At 38.7% G+C, this 20,573-nt stretch overlaps 1 protein-coding gene across 2 annotated transcripts in view; it reads right to left on the bottom strand.

Annotated features, from left to right (window-relative positions):
• DERA (deoxyribose-phosphate aldolase) overlaps window positions 1-20,573 on the bottom strand; it is a 125,354-nt gene that overhangs the window by 30,602 nt on the left and 74,179 nt on the right. For both annotated transcript variants that reach the window (XM_047865778.1, XM_047865779.1), the window contains exon 6: window positions 16,829-16,957. In XM_047865778.1, coding sequence (XP_047721734.1) covers window positions 16,829-16,957 — 129 coding nt within the window. The remainder of the gene's footprint in view (window positions 1-16,828; window positions 16,958-20,573) is intronic.

The raw sequence follows: 20,573 nt of genomic DNA, 5'->3' as shown, positions 1-20,573 counted from the left end.
TGGGAAGAAATATAGCATCAGCCAGGCCTGGGTGTGTGCTTATGGATAGGAGATGAAAATGAGAAACGTACTTCAAAAATAATTTCAGCAGAAGAATATATTTAATAACTACTCAATTTAGAGAATACCATCTATAATGAAAATGTCTCAGCTGTTTCAAGGATTTTTTATTTTAAATTTTTGAAAGGCATTATAGTAATGAATACTATAACATGCAAACACCGAGAAAGGTCGAAGAAAATCTGCTTTTTAATTGCCTCAATGATCTAATCGACAATCCTAGGCAGAAACCTCAACGTCTGTGAATGCAACTATAGGTAACACTACAAACTCTGAGGTAATTTATATGCTTTTGCTTTTTATTAAAAAATAAACAGGAAAATTTTAATTATTCACTAGAATGTTAATATGAAACCAGTGTGATAGCAGCTAACATTCTACAAACAGCCTTTTGCAGGCTTTGTGTGACATGGGTGATCTAAATTCTTTCCAATTTCATTGACTATTCAGCGCCCCTTCTGCTGTCCCTGCCCAATTTAGCAGCTTTGTAGCATCGGAAACTGACTTTCGACGCCCCAGTTGATGATAAATTTTTTACAAAATGCATCCTATAACATTCATTCTTAGGCCACTAGCAAAGCAAAGCATCACCCCGATAATTCAAGTAAAAGCATGGATTTCCTTTTCCTCTTCTCCATTTTGCTTTATATGCGTTGTCTTGTTCATGTGTTCTAAATAGAAAAATAGACTCTCTCTCTCTCTCTCTCTCTTTCACCACCATAATAACCTTAATCAGATTTCCTTAAGAACACTTTTTTTTTTTCCTTGTTACAAGAACAAAAATGTAGACGAAAAGTGGTGAGACTCTAGCACATTCTGCAGTAAGCCAGCAATGGAATGAACAGGTGGAGGTCTTCTAAGGGGCAGCAGAGACTTGGTTCCTGGGCTGGAAGGGAGCCTTGCTCGTCTTGAACTCCCTACCCCGGGGAAATAGCACCATTATGAGTTATTGTAGTGAGGGTGCAGAACGACACCATTAAGAGTTGTTTTGTTCTATCCCTTCCCTGCTCAGCACAGAAGCACTCGCAAAACACTACTCATTCTGCCCCGAGTGTCTCCCCCCAGCCGTCTACCCCTCTTCATGCTCACTGCACTATCTCAATTCAGTGCCACGTGATGATCAACTAGACGGTTATAACAGCTTCCTAACAGGTTCCCTGTCTCCAGCCTAAACGCAGGGCCCAAAGGCCACGTTCCTAAAATGAAACTCTGCGTACTGCTCCACTACTACAAAGTGTCTGGAGTAAGAGTGTCTTACTGATCTTTATCCCTGGTACCTGACACATAGGGGACTTCAATAAAGCCTACCGAATGAATAATTGGATGGATAAATTACTCAACCATTCATTTCTCAGGCTAGAAAATTTCCAAGGGTAAAACTTACCCTACTTGCAAACAGAAAACCCCAACTCTTTAGCATGACATTAAGCCCTGAGCAACTCACCAACTGTAACCTCTCCTATCCTGCCACTTCTCCATTAACTCTCCATCCCAATCATACTAGCTTTCTCACCATGACATGCCTTGCACATGTCTGTGTATAAAAAAGCATGTGCTGTCTGCCTGAAGTGCCTTTCCTCTACATCTATCTGCCCCTGGCAACACCTACACAATGTCACTTGCTTTGCAAACCCTTCTACGACTCTCCAGAGGTTAGCTCAGCTTGTGCAGTGCTTGGCCGAAGTGTTCCTATGGCTCCCAACCTGTTCCCAATGAGGCAATCATAAACCCTACCTTTCACTCCCTCATCAGACTAAAAGATACTGTCAGTGTTTTGAAGGGATGGGGTTATATCTAATTTTTCTCTCCCCTTTCTCTCTTATCATTCTCCCATGTGCAGAACAGCATCTGATAAACATTACTGTGCTCACCAATTACTTATCTCCAGGATAAGCCAATTCAAGAGAAAGAAATGTCCCCAGGCATCAAGACGGTAGAAAACCTTAGCCCTTCTCTTCTTGACTAGCCTCCGTCCCTCTCCCCTGCTTGCTCAGTTCTCCCTGCAGACCTCACCATCCCTCAGCCCCTGGTCTCCTTCCACTCTCTGGCACAGCTTAGAATTGGGGGAGTCCCCATTCAAATCCTACACCTAATACATTAAAGGTGGAAGGAGGAGAAGCCATGCGACTACTATCGAGGTGGTGAAAGGAATAAAAATGTTCTTGGAGTCTTAATTAAAAATATAAATTCAGGGGCGCCTGAGTGGCTCGGTCAGTTAAGCATCCAACTCTTGATCTAAGCTCAAGTCATGATCTCACGGTTCAGGACCTGCACTGGGCTCTGCGCTGGCAGTGCAGAGCCTGCTTGGGATTCTCTCTCCCTCTCTCTCTCTCTCAAAATAAATAAATAAACTTTAAAAAAATATATAAATTCATGTCCTTCCACAGCCACTGTTTCATGTTTTAGTTAGGACCTATAGAACTATTGATACAGGGCTGACCATTTATAATCTTGTTTCTATGGGAGTGCAGGCTTAGGGTTCCAAACAAGCAATCTGCAAAGTAGCCAGCCGCTAGGACAATAGATTTAATTGTGGGCTCTCTATGCTCAAGGATATTCCCACTCTAGAATTTGAATTTCTCCCTCTAAATAATTTCTAAACTACCAGGGCAAGTAGAAAGAACTCGTCTTAACATCGGGAAACCCCGATTTCAGATAGAGGTTCTCATTCCTGCCTAGACAGTAGGAACACTCAAGAAAGTTTTAGAAAGTACTAATTCTTTTGGCTCCATTCAATACCAACTAAAATCAGGATTTCTGGTGGAAGGATCTTTTAAATGGTTTATTTAAAAAGCCCTTCAGGAAATCCTAACATACAGACTGGGTTGAGAACCTCCTTCAGGACTATTTTGCCTTTAGGATATTTGTCCCTGGATAAATTCCTTGTGAATTTGACCTTTCTGGATCTCGGTTTTCTCACCTGTAAAATGAAAGCTTTGAAGTTAATGAAGCTTCTTTATACTTTATAATCCTTTCCAGTTTTCAAAGCACTTACAACTCTTATGAGTTAACTTTTAAATGTTTAGTTGCTCTATTCCTCTCAGCTTATCTGACAATGTACAAATCAAGGAAAAACAGAGATGAATTTGTAAAGACCTTTCTGTGACTTAGACAAAAGGAGTTGCAAGCAAAATTCCAGTTTTATAAGTGCGTTTCCCACATACTTAACCGGGGAGGACACAACTTATATATACAATTACTGAATTTTATGGATTGTTTCGAGCCATTATGTTAAATTTTTTAAAACATAAGGGAGAAAAGTTCCATACTATAATATTTCACTGCCTCAGATACATAGCTACATCATTCTAAACAATGACTTTTTTTTTGTATATGCTTCCATTAAAGTCATGACTGCCGAATAAGCTGATGATTTCAAGAACGCCCCCTCACTTCTTAAGTCTTTTTACTGAATAGCTTGCTGAGCAATTTAACACACAGGGTCCCTAATTTCTTCATTCTAGTGATGGCAATATAACCTTTGTCTTGCTTCAACTGATTTTTCTCTCAGCCAGCACATCTTCCCAAGTTTAAAAAGAATATTTTTTCCATTTATTTGGCTTATAAAGTAAACCTAGAAACCTGCAAATACTTTTTAAAAAGCAAATAGAGAAATATTCACCCATGCAGAAGAAAACAGAACACAGGAGAATCGCTTGCTCCATTTTATAATATTATGGTACATTGTGTAGTCTTGTGTCAGTATTTATTATCAGTCATTTAGTTTATGATAGAGAATAACTTTTGATTACTGATGCTTGTAGTATTACTCACTCTGTCTTGGACTGTTTGAAGATCTGTATTTTTATTACAAAGTCCAATAAAAATAAAGTGAAAAACCCATAGGTCCCAAAACTGATTCCTGGCTTGTGCTGTATGTCACTCCTTTCCAATCTAAAAAGTATTTCCTTCTACTGTTAGTCTCTGTCTCTTGCTCATAAGCAAATTTATCTCCTAATGCCTCATTCTTTATTTTAGCCATTAATCTCCCATTGAGAACCTTACCAAATGCTTTTTGCAGATAAAAATATTTAATATCTACTAGATTTCCCCTATCCACAAAACCATCCAACATTGCTTAGAGGGAAAAATCAATCTTTTGTACCTGAATTTAAGTTTGCTGGTTTGACTCAAAAGTATTTTTTTTCTAACTTCTTCAGGTCTTTACAGGAAATAACAGAATCAGAATCACAGCACAAGAACCCTATTTCTCTTTGTGATGGGTCGAATCTTGTCCCCTAAAAGAGTATGATGAAATTCCAACCTCTGGTACTTTAGAAAGTGACCTATTTGGAAATAGGGTCATTGCAGACATAATTCGTTAAATAAAGATCAGGTCTTGTTGAGCAAGGTGGGGCCTTTAAATGAGTGGTGTCCTTATAAAAAAGGAAGAGACACAGACACAGACAGAAATACACATGGCCATGTGATGATGGAGGCGGAGAATGGAGCGATGCATCTCAAGGATTGCCAGCAAACACCAGAAGCTACAAGAAGCAAGCAAGGATTCTACCCAGCAGATTACAAAGGGAGCATGGCCCTGCAGATACCCTGATTTCAGACTTCTACCCTCCAGAATCATGATAACAAATTTCTGTTTTTTAAGCCACCCAGTTTGAAGTGGAAACCCAGGAAACCAATACACTCCTCTTTTATTTTTGCATTTGGGGCCCTGTCTATACTGGATTGTAATCTACACTGAAATTTCTCACACACATGTAACAGGTGTGTGTGAGTGTGTGTGTGTGTGTGTGTGTGTGTGTGTATGTGTGTGTGTGTGTGTGTGTGTACACAATATGTTTTTCTCTTCTGCACAGGATCATACTGAACTCTGAAAGAGCAAGCATCTCTAATCATCACTGAGCATCACATATGTTAACAGTAGTTTCATCACAATGCCATCCAGCCTCTGTGCTTTGAACATCTCCTACCTCCTGATGTGGCCCATCCAATTTCTGGAAAATCTGGGCCTTACAAAACTCTGCCTTACACCAGGTCAAAATCCATCCTTCCATAACTTCTAAAAGTTGGCCCCAATCCTCCTATCTTGGGATAATCGAGAACAATTATCCTTTTCCATCCTTTTTGTATGGACATATATAAGTATTTGAATACAATATCACAACCCAGTAATTGCATCTTCCTAAATAAGATGCCCACTTTCCTTTCAATCACACTTCACGGGATGTTTTCAATGCCCCTCATCCTATGCTAGGACATCCCCCCACCTATGCTCCAATACCACTGCCATTATCCCATACCCTTTAATGTCACGCCCTCTGCTCCCTCATTCCCAGACTATCCCCAGCTTTGGCATCTCTCCTCCTTCTTCATCGGGTGGATAAGAGAAAGGTCCGCTTTCTCAGCCACTCCCTAGCTGTCCTCTCGACACCTAGGTAGGGGAATCTGAAAATAACCAAGAACTTTAGTGCAGAACTCAAGTAGAAGTCATTAAATCACGATTCTATTAACGTTCCCAGGGCATCATCATGGGACCATCAGCAGAGCAGGTAAACATGAAAAAACTGCAAACTGCCTGAGGTGAGGGTGTTCTTGGCACCCTTCCTTTCCACTCCAACAAGGATTTACTGTGGGCCTATGGGGCATGGGTTCCTGGGCTTTCTTTCATTTCTCTCTTTTATGTTTATTTCATGTCCACCACTCCCTATAATTTTTCACCAAATACTGTGCCTCTCTATTGTCCTTATTTCCTCTCTGTTGTCCTTTGCTTGTCAATAAAAAAGTGTAGCTCAGCATATAAATCTCATTCAGGGACTCTAGACATACCTCTTGCCCCCAAAGATTAAACATAGCTTATATATAGTATCTTACGTACAGAACAATTGCAGGGTTGAGAACGGGATTGTGCAGTAACACCTGGAATCTAGAGTCAAGAGTCCAGAATTCTGCCACTTCCTCAATGTGCGGCCTTGGTCTAGTCACTTAACTCCTAGGCTTTAGGTTTTCAGTCACTGAAAGATGATAAGGTACCTTCCCTAGTTCCCTCTTAAGACAATTGTGAAAAGAATCTGTAAACTAGTGAGCTGCCTGGGTGGCTCAGACGGTTGAGCATTCAACTTTGGCTCAGGTCATGATCTCACAGTTCATGAGTTCAAGCCCTGCATCAGGCTCACTGCTGTCAGCACAAAGCCTGCTTTGGATCCTCTGTCCCCCCTCTCTCGCTGTCCCTCCCATGCTTGTTCTCTCTCTCTCTCAAAAATAAATACACATTAAAAAAAAAAACAATCTGTAAACTAGTAACTTCACATGATTTATTAATCTTTAAATCATTTGCTCCTTCAACAAAATGTGTATCAAGTACCTACCTGGTGCAATATGCTGAGAGACCCATTCAAGGATTCCAATTGCCCAGCATTTAAGAGTTTGCTAATAGATCAGTCACTACCTGACACAGTTATTAAAGAATAAATAACAAAGGTGAATGTGGTAGGGAGTAGACAAATGAGTAACAGAATCTCAGAGACATGAGCCAAATAGCTACAGGCCTCTATGTCATGTACCAGAATTTCACCAAGACACGAAAAAAAAGCCCCTTAATGTTTGTTTTAATGCAAAATATAGATTCATTTAAACACTGAGTTTTTATACATGTTGCTTACAAACATCTATTGATGCCCCCATGCCTGACAGCTGAACCTATTAACAAGCACTTCTGAGGCACTAGCTTCTGTGCCCAGGAATTTCCCTGGGCAAGCTAGGTCTGGAGACGGCAGTTATAGGATTTTGGAATAAGGTGCGCTACATTTTTAAAAATCTCACACAGTAAAATTTTACACAGACTACTATACAGCACATAAAAAACTAAGCTTACAGGCTTTTTCTTTTTTTCCCTAGAAGCCCAGCCATGAAGAGGCAAAGAAATACTTCATGGTTAAATGTATTCTTCATTTCTTTAAAACAATACATGTATACCAAAATGGACCATCAGAAGTTCCTGAGCTTCTGGGAGGCCAGAAAACATGGTAGTTTCTCCCTCCTGCTGAGCTCTCTACTTTGCACTCAACAAAGTGCAAAGGGGATGCATGAATACTGAAGGTGGGTGGGTGGGTAGATTTGAGGGGGTAACCTTTCTGAAAGCTTTGCTCTAGGGGAGCTGAATTTAAATTTGCTCCCTGGGGGCACCTGGGTGGCTCCGTCAGTTAAGCAGCTGACAGTGTGGAGCCTACTAGGGATTCTCCTTCTCCCTTTTTCTCTGCCCCTCCCCCACTCTCTGCCTCCCTCTCTCTCCCTCCCCCCCCCCAATGCCCCCATCTGACTCTGACTTTGGCTCAGGTCATGATCTCTGGGCTCCTGGGTTCCAGCCCCACACTGGGCTCTGTGCTGACAGCTCAGAGCCTGGACCCTGATTTGGATTCTGTGTCTTCCTCTCTCTCTGCCCCTCCCCTGCTCAAGCTCTGTCTCTCTCTCTCAAAAAAAAAAAAGAAAAAAGAAAAAAGAAAACATTAAAAAATTTATTTAAAAATAATAAAAAATGAAATGAAATGAAATGAAATGAAATTTTAAAAATATATGCTCCCTGAATGAGATGGAAAGTTCATTGGTTTTAACCCTATAAGTGGTTTAATATTCAGGGCTACTTTAAGGAACTGTAAATCAATTTATATTTTAAATCCAAATACACATTTATATTCTTATGCCTTCCCCAGTGACTAACTTTCAATTGTAGCATACCTTTCATAAATTAAATGTTTTTCCTGTGAAAGGCAAGATCTTATTTAAAAAAACAAAAAAACCCAAACAAGAAAACCAGGCTGGATCACCACAGGAGTCTAGATGTGCCATCTGGATCGATACTCCTTGAGGATACAGAGATTTGCAGCCCAAGATGAAGGACTCAGTGTGACTTGTGACAGTCTTTAGAAAGCTCAATCCACACTGCCCTTTACTCTATTTGATTCCAATGTAAATTTTTAAAAACGGTTTTTAAAAAGTTTTATATGTTACTTTGCTACTAATCACAGCATTTTTTTTAGGGCTTTGGTTTCCTTCAGTCATAACAAGTTTCCCACTGTCTATTTTCTCCCCTTCATTTTATTTTTTTAATGGCTTCCCTTCTATTTTCTTTTATTTCTCTGCTTCACCTTATTGTTTCTGATTTACTCTGATCTTATTGGGTTGAATTTCAAATATCCCCTCCCTTGGTTACTACTTTTTTCGTTTTTGATTTCCTATACATTACAAAATTCCAGCCAAGTTCAAAACTCATTTTGCATTCCTTCACGGTCTGCTTTTTCTCGAGCCCCATATTTTTGTGTTAGTACTCTTCCCACAGATCTTCATCAGCAATTCAAACCTGATGACATTATGATTGCATCTTTAGTGCTTTTCTACTCCAACCTTATTTATCATGCCTGCATTATTTCCAAAGATAAGGTCTAGAATAACTTCAGAGCGGGGCTTGTTAGCTGTTGCATGTGTGTGAACAGTCCACCGCTACTGAAAGATAAAGCCACTTTTCTACACTCTGGCATTATTCTTAATGTGTACGTTTTCAGGGCTGAAATCCCTTAGCAGTAGATTGACCTGCTTTAGACTTCTCTTTTCTATAAGCATGTTTCCCTTTCTATCTTACTTCCTATCACTTTGTTCTTGGATTGTTTGATGAAAAACTATGGCTCTCGTTTCTCTTTCCTGATTATATTCCCTTCAAATTGTTTACTCCTACCTCTCCTCCTCCTTTGTTTGTATCTCTCTCACCACATTTCCAGTAATGTCAAGGGAAGATCCATTTTCTTTGACCAAAAAGCCAAGGCAGGAAGTTTTTTTTAGTCCTTTCTTGGCCCTCGAGCTGCCTTAGAATCCTCACAAACCTTTTATAGGTCATACCACTGCTTAGATCATCTGAACAATACTCAAATACATAATCTCTTTGTCAAAGGTATAAATTATCTATCTTTTTGTTCAATTAGAACAAGATTTTGAGCTCAAAATAACATCTCCAAACTACAAGGTCGTGGCATGTATAGAAAGAGGAGCTTAAATCTTCAATTTCTATTTTGCATGTTCTTCTTTTTCCTTCTTTTTTTTTTAAATGTTTATTTATTTATCTTTGAGAGAGAGAGAGAGACAGAGCATGAGTAGGGGAGGGGCAGAGACACAGAGACACACACACACAGAGTCCGAAGCAGGCTCCAGGCTCTGAGCGGTCAGCACAGAGCCCAATGTAGGGCTCGAACCCAGGAGCTGTGAGATCATGACCTGAGCCGAAGTCAGACAGACGCTTAACTAACTGAGCCACCCAGGCGCCCCTACTTTTCTTTACCTCTATCTTTCTTTCTCATCCATTGATTCGTGTATTTCAAAAATTTTTTTAGGCTCTCCTAGATGCCTGGAATGGTAGTAATCACAGAGGAATATAAATAAGTATGATACAGCCCCTGGCTCAGGGGGGTTCATAGTTTTGCAAAAAACTCAACAGGTGAAACAAGTGATGATGATACTGTATGACAAATGCTACTAGTATTTACAACTGTCCTAGGAGCACAATGGTATGAACAATTAAGTAATTCTGCCCCTAGAGGATCATGGAGAGATTTGACAAAGTATGGAAATTTTATTTAAATCTTTAAAAACACCCAAGGGAAGGAGAGAAAGCTGTAACAGACAGAGGAAATGATGTAACAAAGACAGAAGTATCTGGAATGTTTCCAAATATCAATAATGACCATACAGCATCAGCACAAAAAATCCTTTTTAACTGATGTTTTCATTTTTCCATGGAAAAGTACCTACCTCATAGAATTGGTGTGAAGGTTAAATGTAAATATACATAAAGCCCTTAAAATAGTACCTGTTACACAGTAAATGTTCAAGAAATGTTATCATCTATTATTGTTGTTGCATTGTAGATTATATTACATATATTTCATCTCTTTGAAAGGTTTTCTTTCTTTTTCCCCTGGTTCCTGGTTTGGTTCTGGATCATTGTGGCTGCTGAGGATTCGATCCCTAGTTAAATGACATTTTATTACGAATCACATCTGAGAGCTAAGGTGGCTGCTATCGTTTCCAGAGTAAAAGAATTAGGAAATATGACAAATAGCCATAGCTGAGAAATGTAGCATAAAAAAATTAACTGGACCACATCTAATGGTGATTCTCAACTAATCAGATTCTTTTCACACCTTTCTTTTTTAAGACAGAGCCAAAGTTGACAAAACAAGTTCCTATCTAACAGTCACTGAACAATCCTACAAACAGATCAGTACAGAATGGAATCCAGCTCAATACATTATATCTCCTACAGCTACGCCAAATGGTTCTGAAAAAGTGGTAGTCTGAAGAATGCCTTGTGATAGTCTAGGGGAAAAAAATACCATTATATTTCCTTCTTGACTGAGGTAGTATAGCATAGGAAGGTATGCTGGTATTTTTTAATAACCTGCAAAGTACTTACTTTATACTTTATAATGCAGCCATACACACTACTTAATTTGAATTAATAATCAGATTAATTTATTCACTTAAGGTTATAAACTGTGCAAAAAAAGAACAGGAGTCCGGGTCTTCTAACTCCCATGATCCATGGTGCCTTCCTCTAAAACATTTAAAAGACTCCTAAGCAAAATTAAACTAAAAGTAGGCTACTAAGCATTTAGTTGACCAAAAATGTGAACACTTTGGTTAACTAACTTTTTATTTACAATGATATGTGATACCAGACTTACACAGTTACATATCTGTAGCCTAGTCTCCAGAGAATTCTGCAATAATCTAAATGGCTATCCATATTACAAGATAATTACTATGAATGTAAATGATAAAATAGCTTTCCTTTTGAGATTTCCATGCTAAATTAACAAGAAAACAAAAGCCATCGGGGCGCCTGGGTGGCTCAGTCGGTTGGGCGTCCGACTTCAGCTCAGGTCACGATCTCACGGTCCGTGAGTTCGAGCCCCGCGTCGGGCTCTGTGCTGACAGCTCAGAGCCTGGAGCCTGTTTCAGATTCTGTGTCTCCCTCTCTCTGACCCTCCCCCATTCATGCTCTGTCTCTCTCTGTCTCAAAAATAAATAAACGTTAAAAAAAAATTAAAAAAAAAAAAAAAAAAGAAAACAAAAGCCATGAAGAATTACAAACACGGCAGAATAGATGTTACCAGATTTACCTTCCTGCTATAAATGAACATATAGTGGAATAAAATATAAAAGGCAACTATTTTCAGGCACTGGAAAACTGGCAGCTCAAGATATAAACCCTGAGATAATCCAGACATACAAATTAGCTGACTTGTAATCAGCTATTAAAAAAATGTTCACAAACTTATAGGAAAACATGATCCCAATGAGTCAAAAAATGTTGAGCATCAGGAGAGAAATGAAAATCCTAAAAAAGAATTAAATGGGATTTCTAAAACTAAAAATGTACAATAGCATAAATTTCACTGGATGGGCTTAAAAGCAAATTTGAGATAGAAAATAAAGGTCAATGAACTTGAAGTTCCATGTAAATTAGCCAATCAAAAGTACAGAGGGAGGAAAAAAGATTAAAATTAAAATTAAAATTAACAGGACCTCAATAACCTGTGGGATAAAATCTAACACTCATGTACTTAGAGTCCTAGAAAGGAAAGAGACAAAATGGGCAGAAAATATATTTGAAAAAATAATTATAAAATGTCCAAAAACGGGTGGAAAACATCAACCTACAAATCCAAGAAACTCAGCAAACTAAAAACATGATAAATACAAAGAAGACCACATTTAGGCACATCATGGTCAAATCAGTGAAAAACAGATAAAGAGAAAATATTGATTGACCGTAGCCAGAGTAAGATGAAACATTACTTACAGGAAAACAAGAAAAAATGGAATTCCAAGAAATGAAACGACATGTTTAAAGCACTGAAATAAAAGTAAAACTGTAACCTAGAACTCTATATTCAGCAAATGATCCTTGAAACTTGAGTGTGAAATGAAGACATTTTCAGCTGAACAAAACCTAAGAGAATTAGTCACTGGCCGACTTACAGGAAGGAATAAAGACAGAAATGATATATGTGTGAGAAAATATAAAAGACTGGTTTTGCTTAGTTTTCTTTTGATTTAATTAAAAGCAAAGGACTGTTAAAACAAAAATTGCATCATTTTAAGGAGGCATTTATAAATAGGTGGATGAAGAAGAACACCAAAATAATTCAAAGGACTAATGAGGGTGTAAATGGGACTGTTATTAAGGTTCTTACATGAAGCATAAAGTAGAATATCAATTTTAAGTAAACTGTCGTTAAGGGATGCGTATTGTAAGTGCTAGAGCAACTACTTGAAAAGTACAAAAAGGCTGTAGATAAAAAGCCAATAGAAAAAAATAAGATGAGGGGCGCCTGGGTGGCGCAGTCGGTTAAGCGTCCGACTTCAGCCAGGTCACGATCTCGCGGTCCGTGAGTTCGAGCCCCGCGTCGGGCTCTGGGCTGATGGCCCAGAGCCTGGAGCCTGTTTCCGATTCTGTGTCTCCCTCTCTCTCTGCCCCTCCCCCGTTCATGCTCTGTCTCTCTCTGTCCCAAAAATAAATAAACGTTGAAAAAAAATTTAAAAAAAAAAAGAAAAAAGAAAAAAATAAGATGAAATGCTATCAAATATTTCATGAACCCAAAAGGTAGCAGGAAAAAAAAAATGGATCAGAACAAATAGGAAACTAATTGCAAGATGACAGACTTAAATCCTATCATGTCAAAAATTATGTGAAGTTAAAATGAGTAAAACACTCCAATTAAAAAGCACAGATTCTCAAAATGGATTAAAAAAAAGACTGCCTATGAAAGAGAGTTTTAAATATATAAATATATATAAGACAGGACTAGTAGCAGAGATTAAGAGGGACATACCTTAATGAATGCACTAATTCAAAACCTAAACATAACAATCTTAAAAGTGTATATGCTTAATAACAAAGCTCCAAAATACATTTAGAAAAAGCTGACAAAACTAAAGAGATAAGTAGACAAATCCACAATCATATTTAGAGACTTTAACACCCTTATCTTGGTAATAAATAGAACAAGTAGACCAAAACAAAATAAAACAAAACCAGACCTGAAAAATACAATCAACCAACTTGACCAACTTGATATTTACAGAACACTACCACTAATACCTGCAATATTATATATAATATATAATGTCATGTATATGACATTATTTTCAAGTGCACTTGAAGCATATGCTTAACTACACCATAAAATGGCCTATAAATTTCTTTAATTTCAAAAGACAAAAGATTCTTTCAGATTCTCTCAGAGCATAACATAATTTTAAGTTATAAGTGAATAACAGTAAGATATCTAGAAAAGCATAGAATACTTGGAGGTTAAACATTCTGTTGATTTCTCTCTTTATGTCCGTTAATATTTGCTTAATGTATTTAGGTGCTCCAGTGTAAACATTTATTCTAGATAACACTCCAATAACATTCTAAATAACAAGAGAAATCACAAGGAAAATTAGAATTATTTTTAGCTGAATGACAATGAAAAAAAAACAAAGCAAAAAGTTGGCTCTTTGAAAGATTAATAAAATTGGCAGACCCCCAGCAAGACTCTTTTCTATGAAAGAAAGAAAGAAAGAAAGAAAGAAAGAAAGAAAGAAAGGGAAAAGAACAACAGGAAAGAAAACAAAATTGACAACACCAGCAGTAAAAAATGAGGTATAACTACAGACCCTATAGACATAGGGATATTACACACTTGATGTCAATAAATTTGGCAACTCACTTTATTTATACAATGGAATACCCCTAAGCAAACTCCTTACACACAGAACAATATGGATAGATCTCAGAGCTATTATCTTGGGGTTGGAGGGATAAAAAGCACAAAAGAGTGTATACTGTAGAACTATATGATGTTCTTAAACTGGCAAAGCCAATCTATGATGATAAAATCAGAGCACTGATAGCAGCTGGGACAGAAGGTAAAAAGGCTGGAATCTGAAAGCAAAGGGGCACAGAGAACATTTCTGAGATGATGGAAAATACAGATTGTAAAAAGTCATCGTATCATACACTTAAGAACTCAACGTGCATAAATTTACCTCAATGAAGTTGATTTTTAAGGAAAAAATAAATAAAAAATACCAAAGAAGTATAGCTGTAACTTATATAAATGTAAATTTAGTCCAAATTTTTTAACAATTCTTCAAAACATACTTTCTATCATATACCTTCTTAAGACAATAGGAACCATAAACTATGGGCCAGGAAGTATGCTGGATGCTTTCACTTGCTATTACCTTGCAAAGATCCTAAATGGTACCTTGAGAGACAGCAGTGTTACAGCTGATAAAGCAGTAACCCTGGAGCCAGAAGACCTGGGTTCAAATAATAACTATATGTTATCTGTTAGACAGATATGTGACCTAAAATATATGTAATATGTGACCTAAAACAAGTTACTTTTTAAATTTCTTCATTACCACAGGGTTGATGTGAAGATGAGGGAATATTATTTTAAAGTATCTGGTAAAGCACAACACAAATACAAGTCTTATTACCAACAGTAAGTGCTCAACAGACACCGATTAAAAGAAGAAATGAAAGAGATAAATAACAATGTGGGCAGGGATATAAGCAGACAGGAAAAGACAGGTGAGAGCATGTTCCTACTCACACTTTTTTCTGTGGATGGGTAGGGTGGAGAGTAGAAGAGGGGCTTTCAGACATGTTCCCATCGTGAGCAGCACTGAGTAGGGTAGGGTTGGAATGAATGAATGAATACACTTTTGTTGTGACCTGGATCACAGCATTCTAGGCTAGCAATCCATTGTCTTGGCAGGGAGCATGAGTCACTGGTCTACCTAGGACTCCGAGGGGCTTCATCCAGGATCATAAGGGTTGCAGTGACTCATCTCTTATTGTGGACCTCTGAAATGCCAGTATAACAGATAAAGTGTTCCAATCCTCCTTATCCTTAGATTTTCATTTTGCTCTAAATGAGACAACCAGAGCAGACATCATACAAAAAGACTGGCAATGAGCAGAGCAACAGCTTCACGAATACCTAGCTGGCTGATTTCCAGTAGAGTTCCAAGGAACAATGCTAGGTCTGACAGTACTCAAAAAGTACCTGAGTATAAAAATCTAGAGGGTGACTACAAAAGAGGCCCAGATTGAAAACCTGAGAAGTCACATATCTTCACCCAAACATGGAGCCACTGGTAAGGCACTTAGAAATTCAATACTGTACTCAATTAGGATATGTCATCTGACTGAGGTTTCAACAGAATGCTATGGGGGCAAACAGAGGAGGTAATGAACCAAGTGGTAGGGGAGGAAGCAGTTTTAGGGGAAACACTCTTGAAAAAAAATGACACCTCTGCTGAATCCAAAGATGTTAAGGAATTACTTAGGCAAAAGGCATTCCGGGCAGGAGGCACAGCACGTATAAAGACTTGAAAGGTCTGGATGGTGCCATCTGCAGGGCACAAGGAATTGCATACAGCTGGAGAATATGTTATGAAGGGAAAATGAGGAGACTATAGAGGCACAGGCAGGGTCTTAAGAAGGACCTTTTCTTAAAAGCAGCCTGAAGGAATTTATATTTTACCTTGAAGATGAAGGGAAGCCACTGAAGGATTTTTTTTTTCAAGTGAGCAGGCCAGGTGCCCCTGGTGGTGACCCTGGCCCTCAGAAAGTGATGTGAGAGTAGAGGGGGGCAGTGTAGAATACAGTGTCTAGTGAAGGTCTGGTGTGTGTGTTGTTTCTCATTTGTATAAGTGAACTACATTTCCTTCACATCTTGCTGAAGAGAAGGCTGCTCCCTCCATCACCTCTTCTCCTCATATACCCTACACCTTCACATTGTCTTATGTTGTAAAAGAATCATTTGGTGGCAAGATTACATTAAACCCACTGGACTCTCAGGTGCCCTGCTGGCAAATATTAGCTCAAGTCTACAGGTGCACAAGTATCTTTCTTTGTCTCCGTTAGGGTTCGGAGACAGCGTAAGCCACGGAAGGATTTTAAGCAGGCAATACCAAAATCGAATTAACATTTTTAAGAGATCATTCTGGCAACAGTGTGGAACACAGATTGGAAGGGGACAAACGCGGAGACAAGGGCAAGTATTTAGGAGACTGGAGTGATCCATGTGGGGGATGGCAATGGCTGAAGACAGCAGAACGCAGGATGGAGTGAAGATGTATTAGACATGGTGAAGAGGCAGAGTTCTCAAGACTTGTTCACTGGTTTACGTAAAGATGAGGAAAAGAAGGAATCAAGCTGGACTCCCAGGATTCAAGCTTGGATGTACGAATGGACAGGCCTGCTGTTCATGGAGATGAAGAATAAGTTCAACCTGCACTCGAAAGTATAAAAAGCAATGATACTGCACTACATTTAAAAAGAAAAATTAACGCAAACAAAAGCACATGCTGCCTTAGACAGTATAGATATACATCTCTGGGAAAAATCAAACACTTAAATTCACAGAGAGGAATAAGAGTAAAAGAAATTCCTGTCTAACATATGTTGATGAATGAATAATCAAAGAATAACAAGAAGGCAATTCACTAACAAGAGAGCCATCTACTGCCTTCCAAGGATAGTGCAGCGATGAAATGCCACAAAAAAATGTGGAAGAAAGCCAAGTTTGTGACCACTTCACACTGTACATGTATTCACAAAATATCTGACCCCTCCCACAAAAATTTCCAAGCAGTTAGCACTTTTTAGCTAACAGCCAAATCTTTTCACTTACTTATTTCTCCTAAAAACATCAATTCAACATATATCATCCTTTGAATATAGAACACTTACCTGCCATCATTGCTATCATACTGGCTTTATAGACATTAGTAAGAGATCCAAGTTCTCCTGTTGCTAAGATGGTTTTGAGATGAGCCTCCCCACAGGCCTTGCGAAACTGACGAATCTCATCATACAGGGCTGGGGAAGGAAATAATTGAGGCAGTTACAAAGCAGGCAAGTGATAACATAACTTGGCAGCCATTTGGAGCTGGTAGAACCCATCTCAGATTTAGGAAACATAAAACATTTGTCACTTACTAAAAATCACCCCAATTTAATATCGCCTAGAGCATTCTGTTGCCATTCACATCCTGTTACAAGAAATGCTTAGTTTGCTACCATGAAACTTTCTAAGCCCCTGCCCGAGGTCCAGAACCATGCCGCTTTTTAAATTATCATTATAATGACATGCAAATTACAAATAATTTCTACCTCTCCCATATGTTGGTTACTTACAAGAAAAAAAGACATTTATCCACCATACATATGGGGGTGTACCGCTCTGCAAACTGAGGAAACCTCAGGTCCTTATTAATTCTTCCATTCACACATAATAAGTTCTCCTGTTAGAATATAAAGCAGGCCTTTCCTGAGAGCTCTGCTAATGACAATGAAGACATAACAGCTTTCCCCACTCGCTGCCAGGACATGTATCTATATATCTGACTAAAAAGCACTGAGCCTAGCCAGGTATGCTGGATGTATGTGCACAGAGCCAGTTGTAGAGGGGCTCCCAGGTGCAGCCTTGAATCTATTAACCCCTGACCCCAGTACCACATCTGGCTTTTGAGGGCTCCACTTGATACCCTGAAAGCAGATTTTTGAAAAACATACATGTAAAAAACAAAAACTATCCTCATAACAAAAAGAAAATCAAGGGGGAGAACATTTCATATTCAAAAAGAATTGACAGAATTTTAGTAAACAAAATCAGTATAATGAGTATTAAATTTTTGAAAAATTATTTAACATCATCTTCTGGCATGACACCAGTGGGTTTTGGCTCTCATCCTGTATCACGTTGGCTGCATTCATTCCTTGAACTTGGGCTATTACTACACGATCAGGACTACCAGCGCTTTTTTTGTTCCTCTGCGTGTGTGTGTTTCATAGGAAGTAGTTCTACGAGCGCACAGACTACACTGAGCAGGAAAGAAAAATCCGTACTAAGGTTAGGGTTAGGGGAAGTGGTTTTTAATGTGGAAATGAGACTTCCGTAATTCACTGGTTTACTAAAGTATATGTAAGACTAAAAATTGGTCACAAGTCACCAAACTCAGTCAAAATCGTGAAAGTTATAACACAATGAAGAAAACTTGCCTTCCGGATCCTAGAAAATCTGAACTGAACTTGAAGCTCCAAGTGAAAAGTGAACACAAATAAAAGCAAAAATTCCATTACAGGATGCTTGGTAAATGTTAAGAGTTTGACCCCGTCAAAAGATGGCACCCACAGAAGGTTTTTCAAGAAAGGGCTAAATACTTTCACAAATCCCTAATAATCAGTGGTTTTGAGCATTAGAGACGATCTGAGATGCCACACCGCCTACCTCACCCTGCCCATCCTACCCAAATTGTGAGAAATCATCTCACCCACACATCCCATATGACAACCGTGTGAGAATGGCATAGACAACGACTACATGGCAATAACAATTTATATTCTTTTAACTCAGGGAATGAATCTTGGATGGAATGACATTTCCTGAGTTACTGAATCTGAAAACAGGAAGTTGTTCTCTAAGAACTACTGACAAGGAAATCTCTTGATCTAAAAATTCAAGAATGCTACCCCAGAGTTAACTTGCGATTTAATTAATGACTTTTCTTCCACAGTGCAGCATTGCCATCAAAAGCAGGCTGGAGAGTCAAACAAATGTGGATTTAAAACCCAACTGCATCTCTTCTTGCGTGACCTTGGGCAAGTAATTCTCAGCCTCGGTTCCATCCTTGAAGTGTCAATAATAATACTTACATTATAGGGTTATTATGAGGATTAAAAGGGAAGATATATACAAAGTACTCTGCACATTGTCTGGCTGATTGTAAGCACTCAAAAAGTGTAACCATTATTCTTAAGCTCAGAAACCTAGTGAAATGAGTTTTAATTAAGTGTTGTGTGATAAAAGCCAAATCTTATTCATGGCCTGACCCAACTCCTTGTACTGCACCAAAATCTTGTTATATGGATTAGTGCTTAAAATCAGTGAGTCATCAGATAAGGCTTGAAATGTTTTATTACAACATTTGTTAAAGTAAAGTTTGATCTGTACAACAAAATTCTTAAAACGTTGATCCCAATCATATTTAAGAACAAAACTATCAGCCTTTTTCTAAAGAGTATTACCTTTTGATATCCAGTCCATTTCTTTACCTACAGTTAAAATTAACCAGAAAAAAAAAAAAAAACACAAACATGTACTTTACGTCTCAATTATCAGCCACCTGGAAGTTATTATGCCCTGTAATCCATGATCCAAACAGAATGAACCCAAAATAGTCATCAGCACATAACTGGATTTAAACAAATAAGTAACCAGTGCCTTCTCATTCTTTAACCACCAACTCCTCAAATCATTTAACTGACCTATCTCACCACACAACAGGGTCAAGTTTTTCTGAGAAAGTATCTTAATCTTTAGAGTTCAACTGAACTCTACTGAAGTTGCTTGTCATTCTTTTCTTCTGTTACTATTCTGCCCAGAGTAGTAATTCAATCAAAAAGCACACTGGACCTGTCCTTTGGAAAATGTGGCCTGGACTCCAAACAAGCAAATGCTTCTATCTGGGCCTCTGAATCTTACTGAGTTACGCAAAGATGACAGAGCATTCAAGATGTTCATTAGTATTACTACTGCGACATCCTCAATGGCAGCAGATCCGAGAGTCCCGTGGCCCCGTGGCCCCATGGCCCCGTGCCAGCAGTATGGTACCTGTGCTGGCCAGTGACGGCAGCATCAGAAGTGGCCCCGTAACCACACTTCCCACGGCACATCCAGCTGTATTCTCTGCTCCCCAGTCTTTCATGGACCTGCCTGTTTTCCAAGCCTGGTTCCCCAGGCTTCTTGCTGACTCAGTGAGCTATTCCATGTCCTCCTAACAGATGCCCTTTCAGTTTAACCTAATCTGAACTGGTTTCATTAGTTTCCAACTCATAATTCTAGTATAACAAGTATTTACTGAGAAATCTGGTATGGTGTGGGACAATAGCATTGGTGCCACACTGCCTGGGGTTCATATTCTAGCTTCAACACGAATTTGTTGTGTGATTTGGGCGATTAACTCTTAAACTCTCAGTTTCCTCTTCCATAAAATGAGGATAATTGAGGTATGCACACCTCATGGAGTTATTTCAAGTATCAAATAGACTAATATGTATAAAGTGCTAAGGATGGTGTCTGGGACATGTATTAATGCTCAAAAACTGTCAGCTACTTGTTTCCCTGTTGCTGGCATTGGTGGTGGTGCTGTTGCTGTCGTTGCTGAGTGCTTATCAGGTTCAGACATACAGCAACTTATAAAGCAGAGGGCACCATGATCTATGTTTCTTAAAGAACATAAACACAACCTCTTTGGGGCCTAGAAAGCAGGCAGGTGGGGAAATGTTTATTACATCACGAACATTTTTTTTTTAACTTGGAGCCCATGCTCCCAGACTCCTGGGATAAGAGTTCTATTACTTGCTGGTTACGTAAATTTACAGGAATCATTCAATTTTCCTAAGCTTGATCACTTAGGGAGCCTCAGTTTGCTCC

The sequence above is a fragment of the Prionailurus viverrinus genome, chromosome B4 (assembly GCF_022837055.1).
Source record: "Prionailurus viverrinus isolate Anna chromosome B4, UM_Priviv_1.0, whole genome shotgun sequence".
NCBI lineage: Eukaryota > Metazoa > Chordata > Mammalia > Carnivora > Felidae > Prionailurus > Prionailurus viverrinus.
This window is presented reverse-complemented; position numbering and strand designations above follow the sequence as displayed.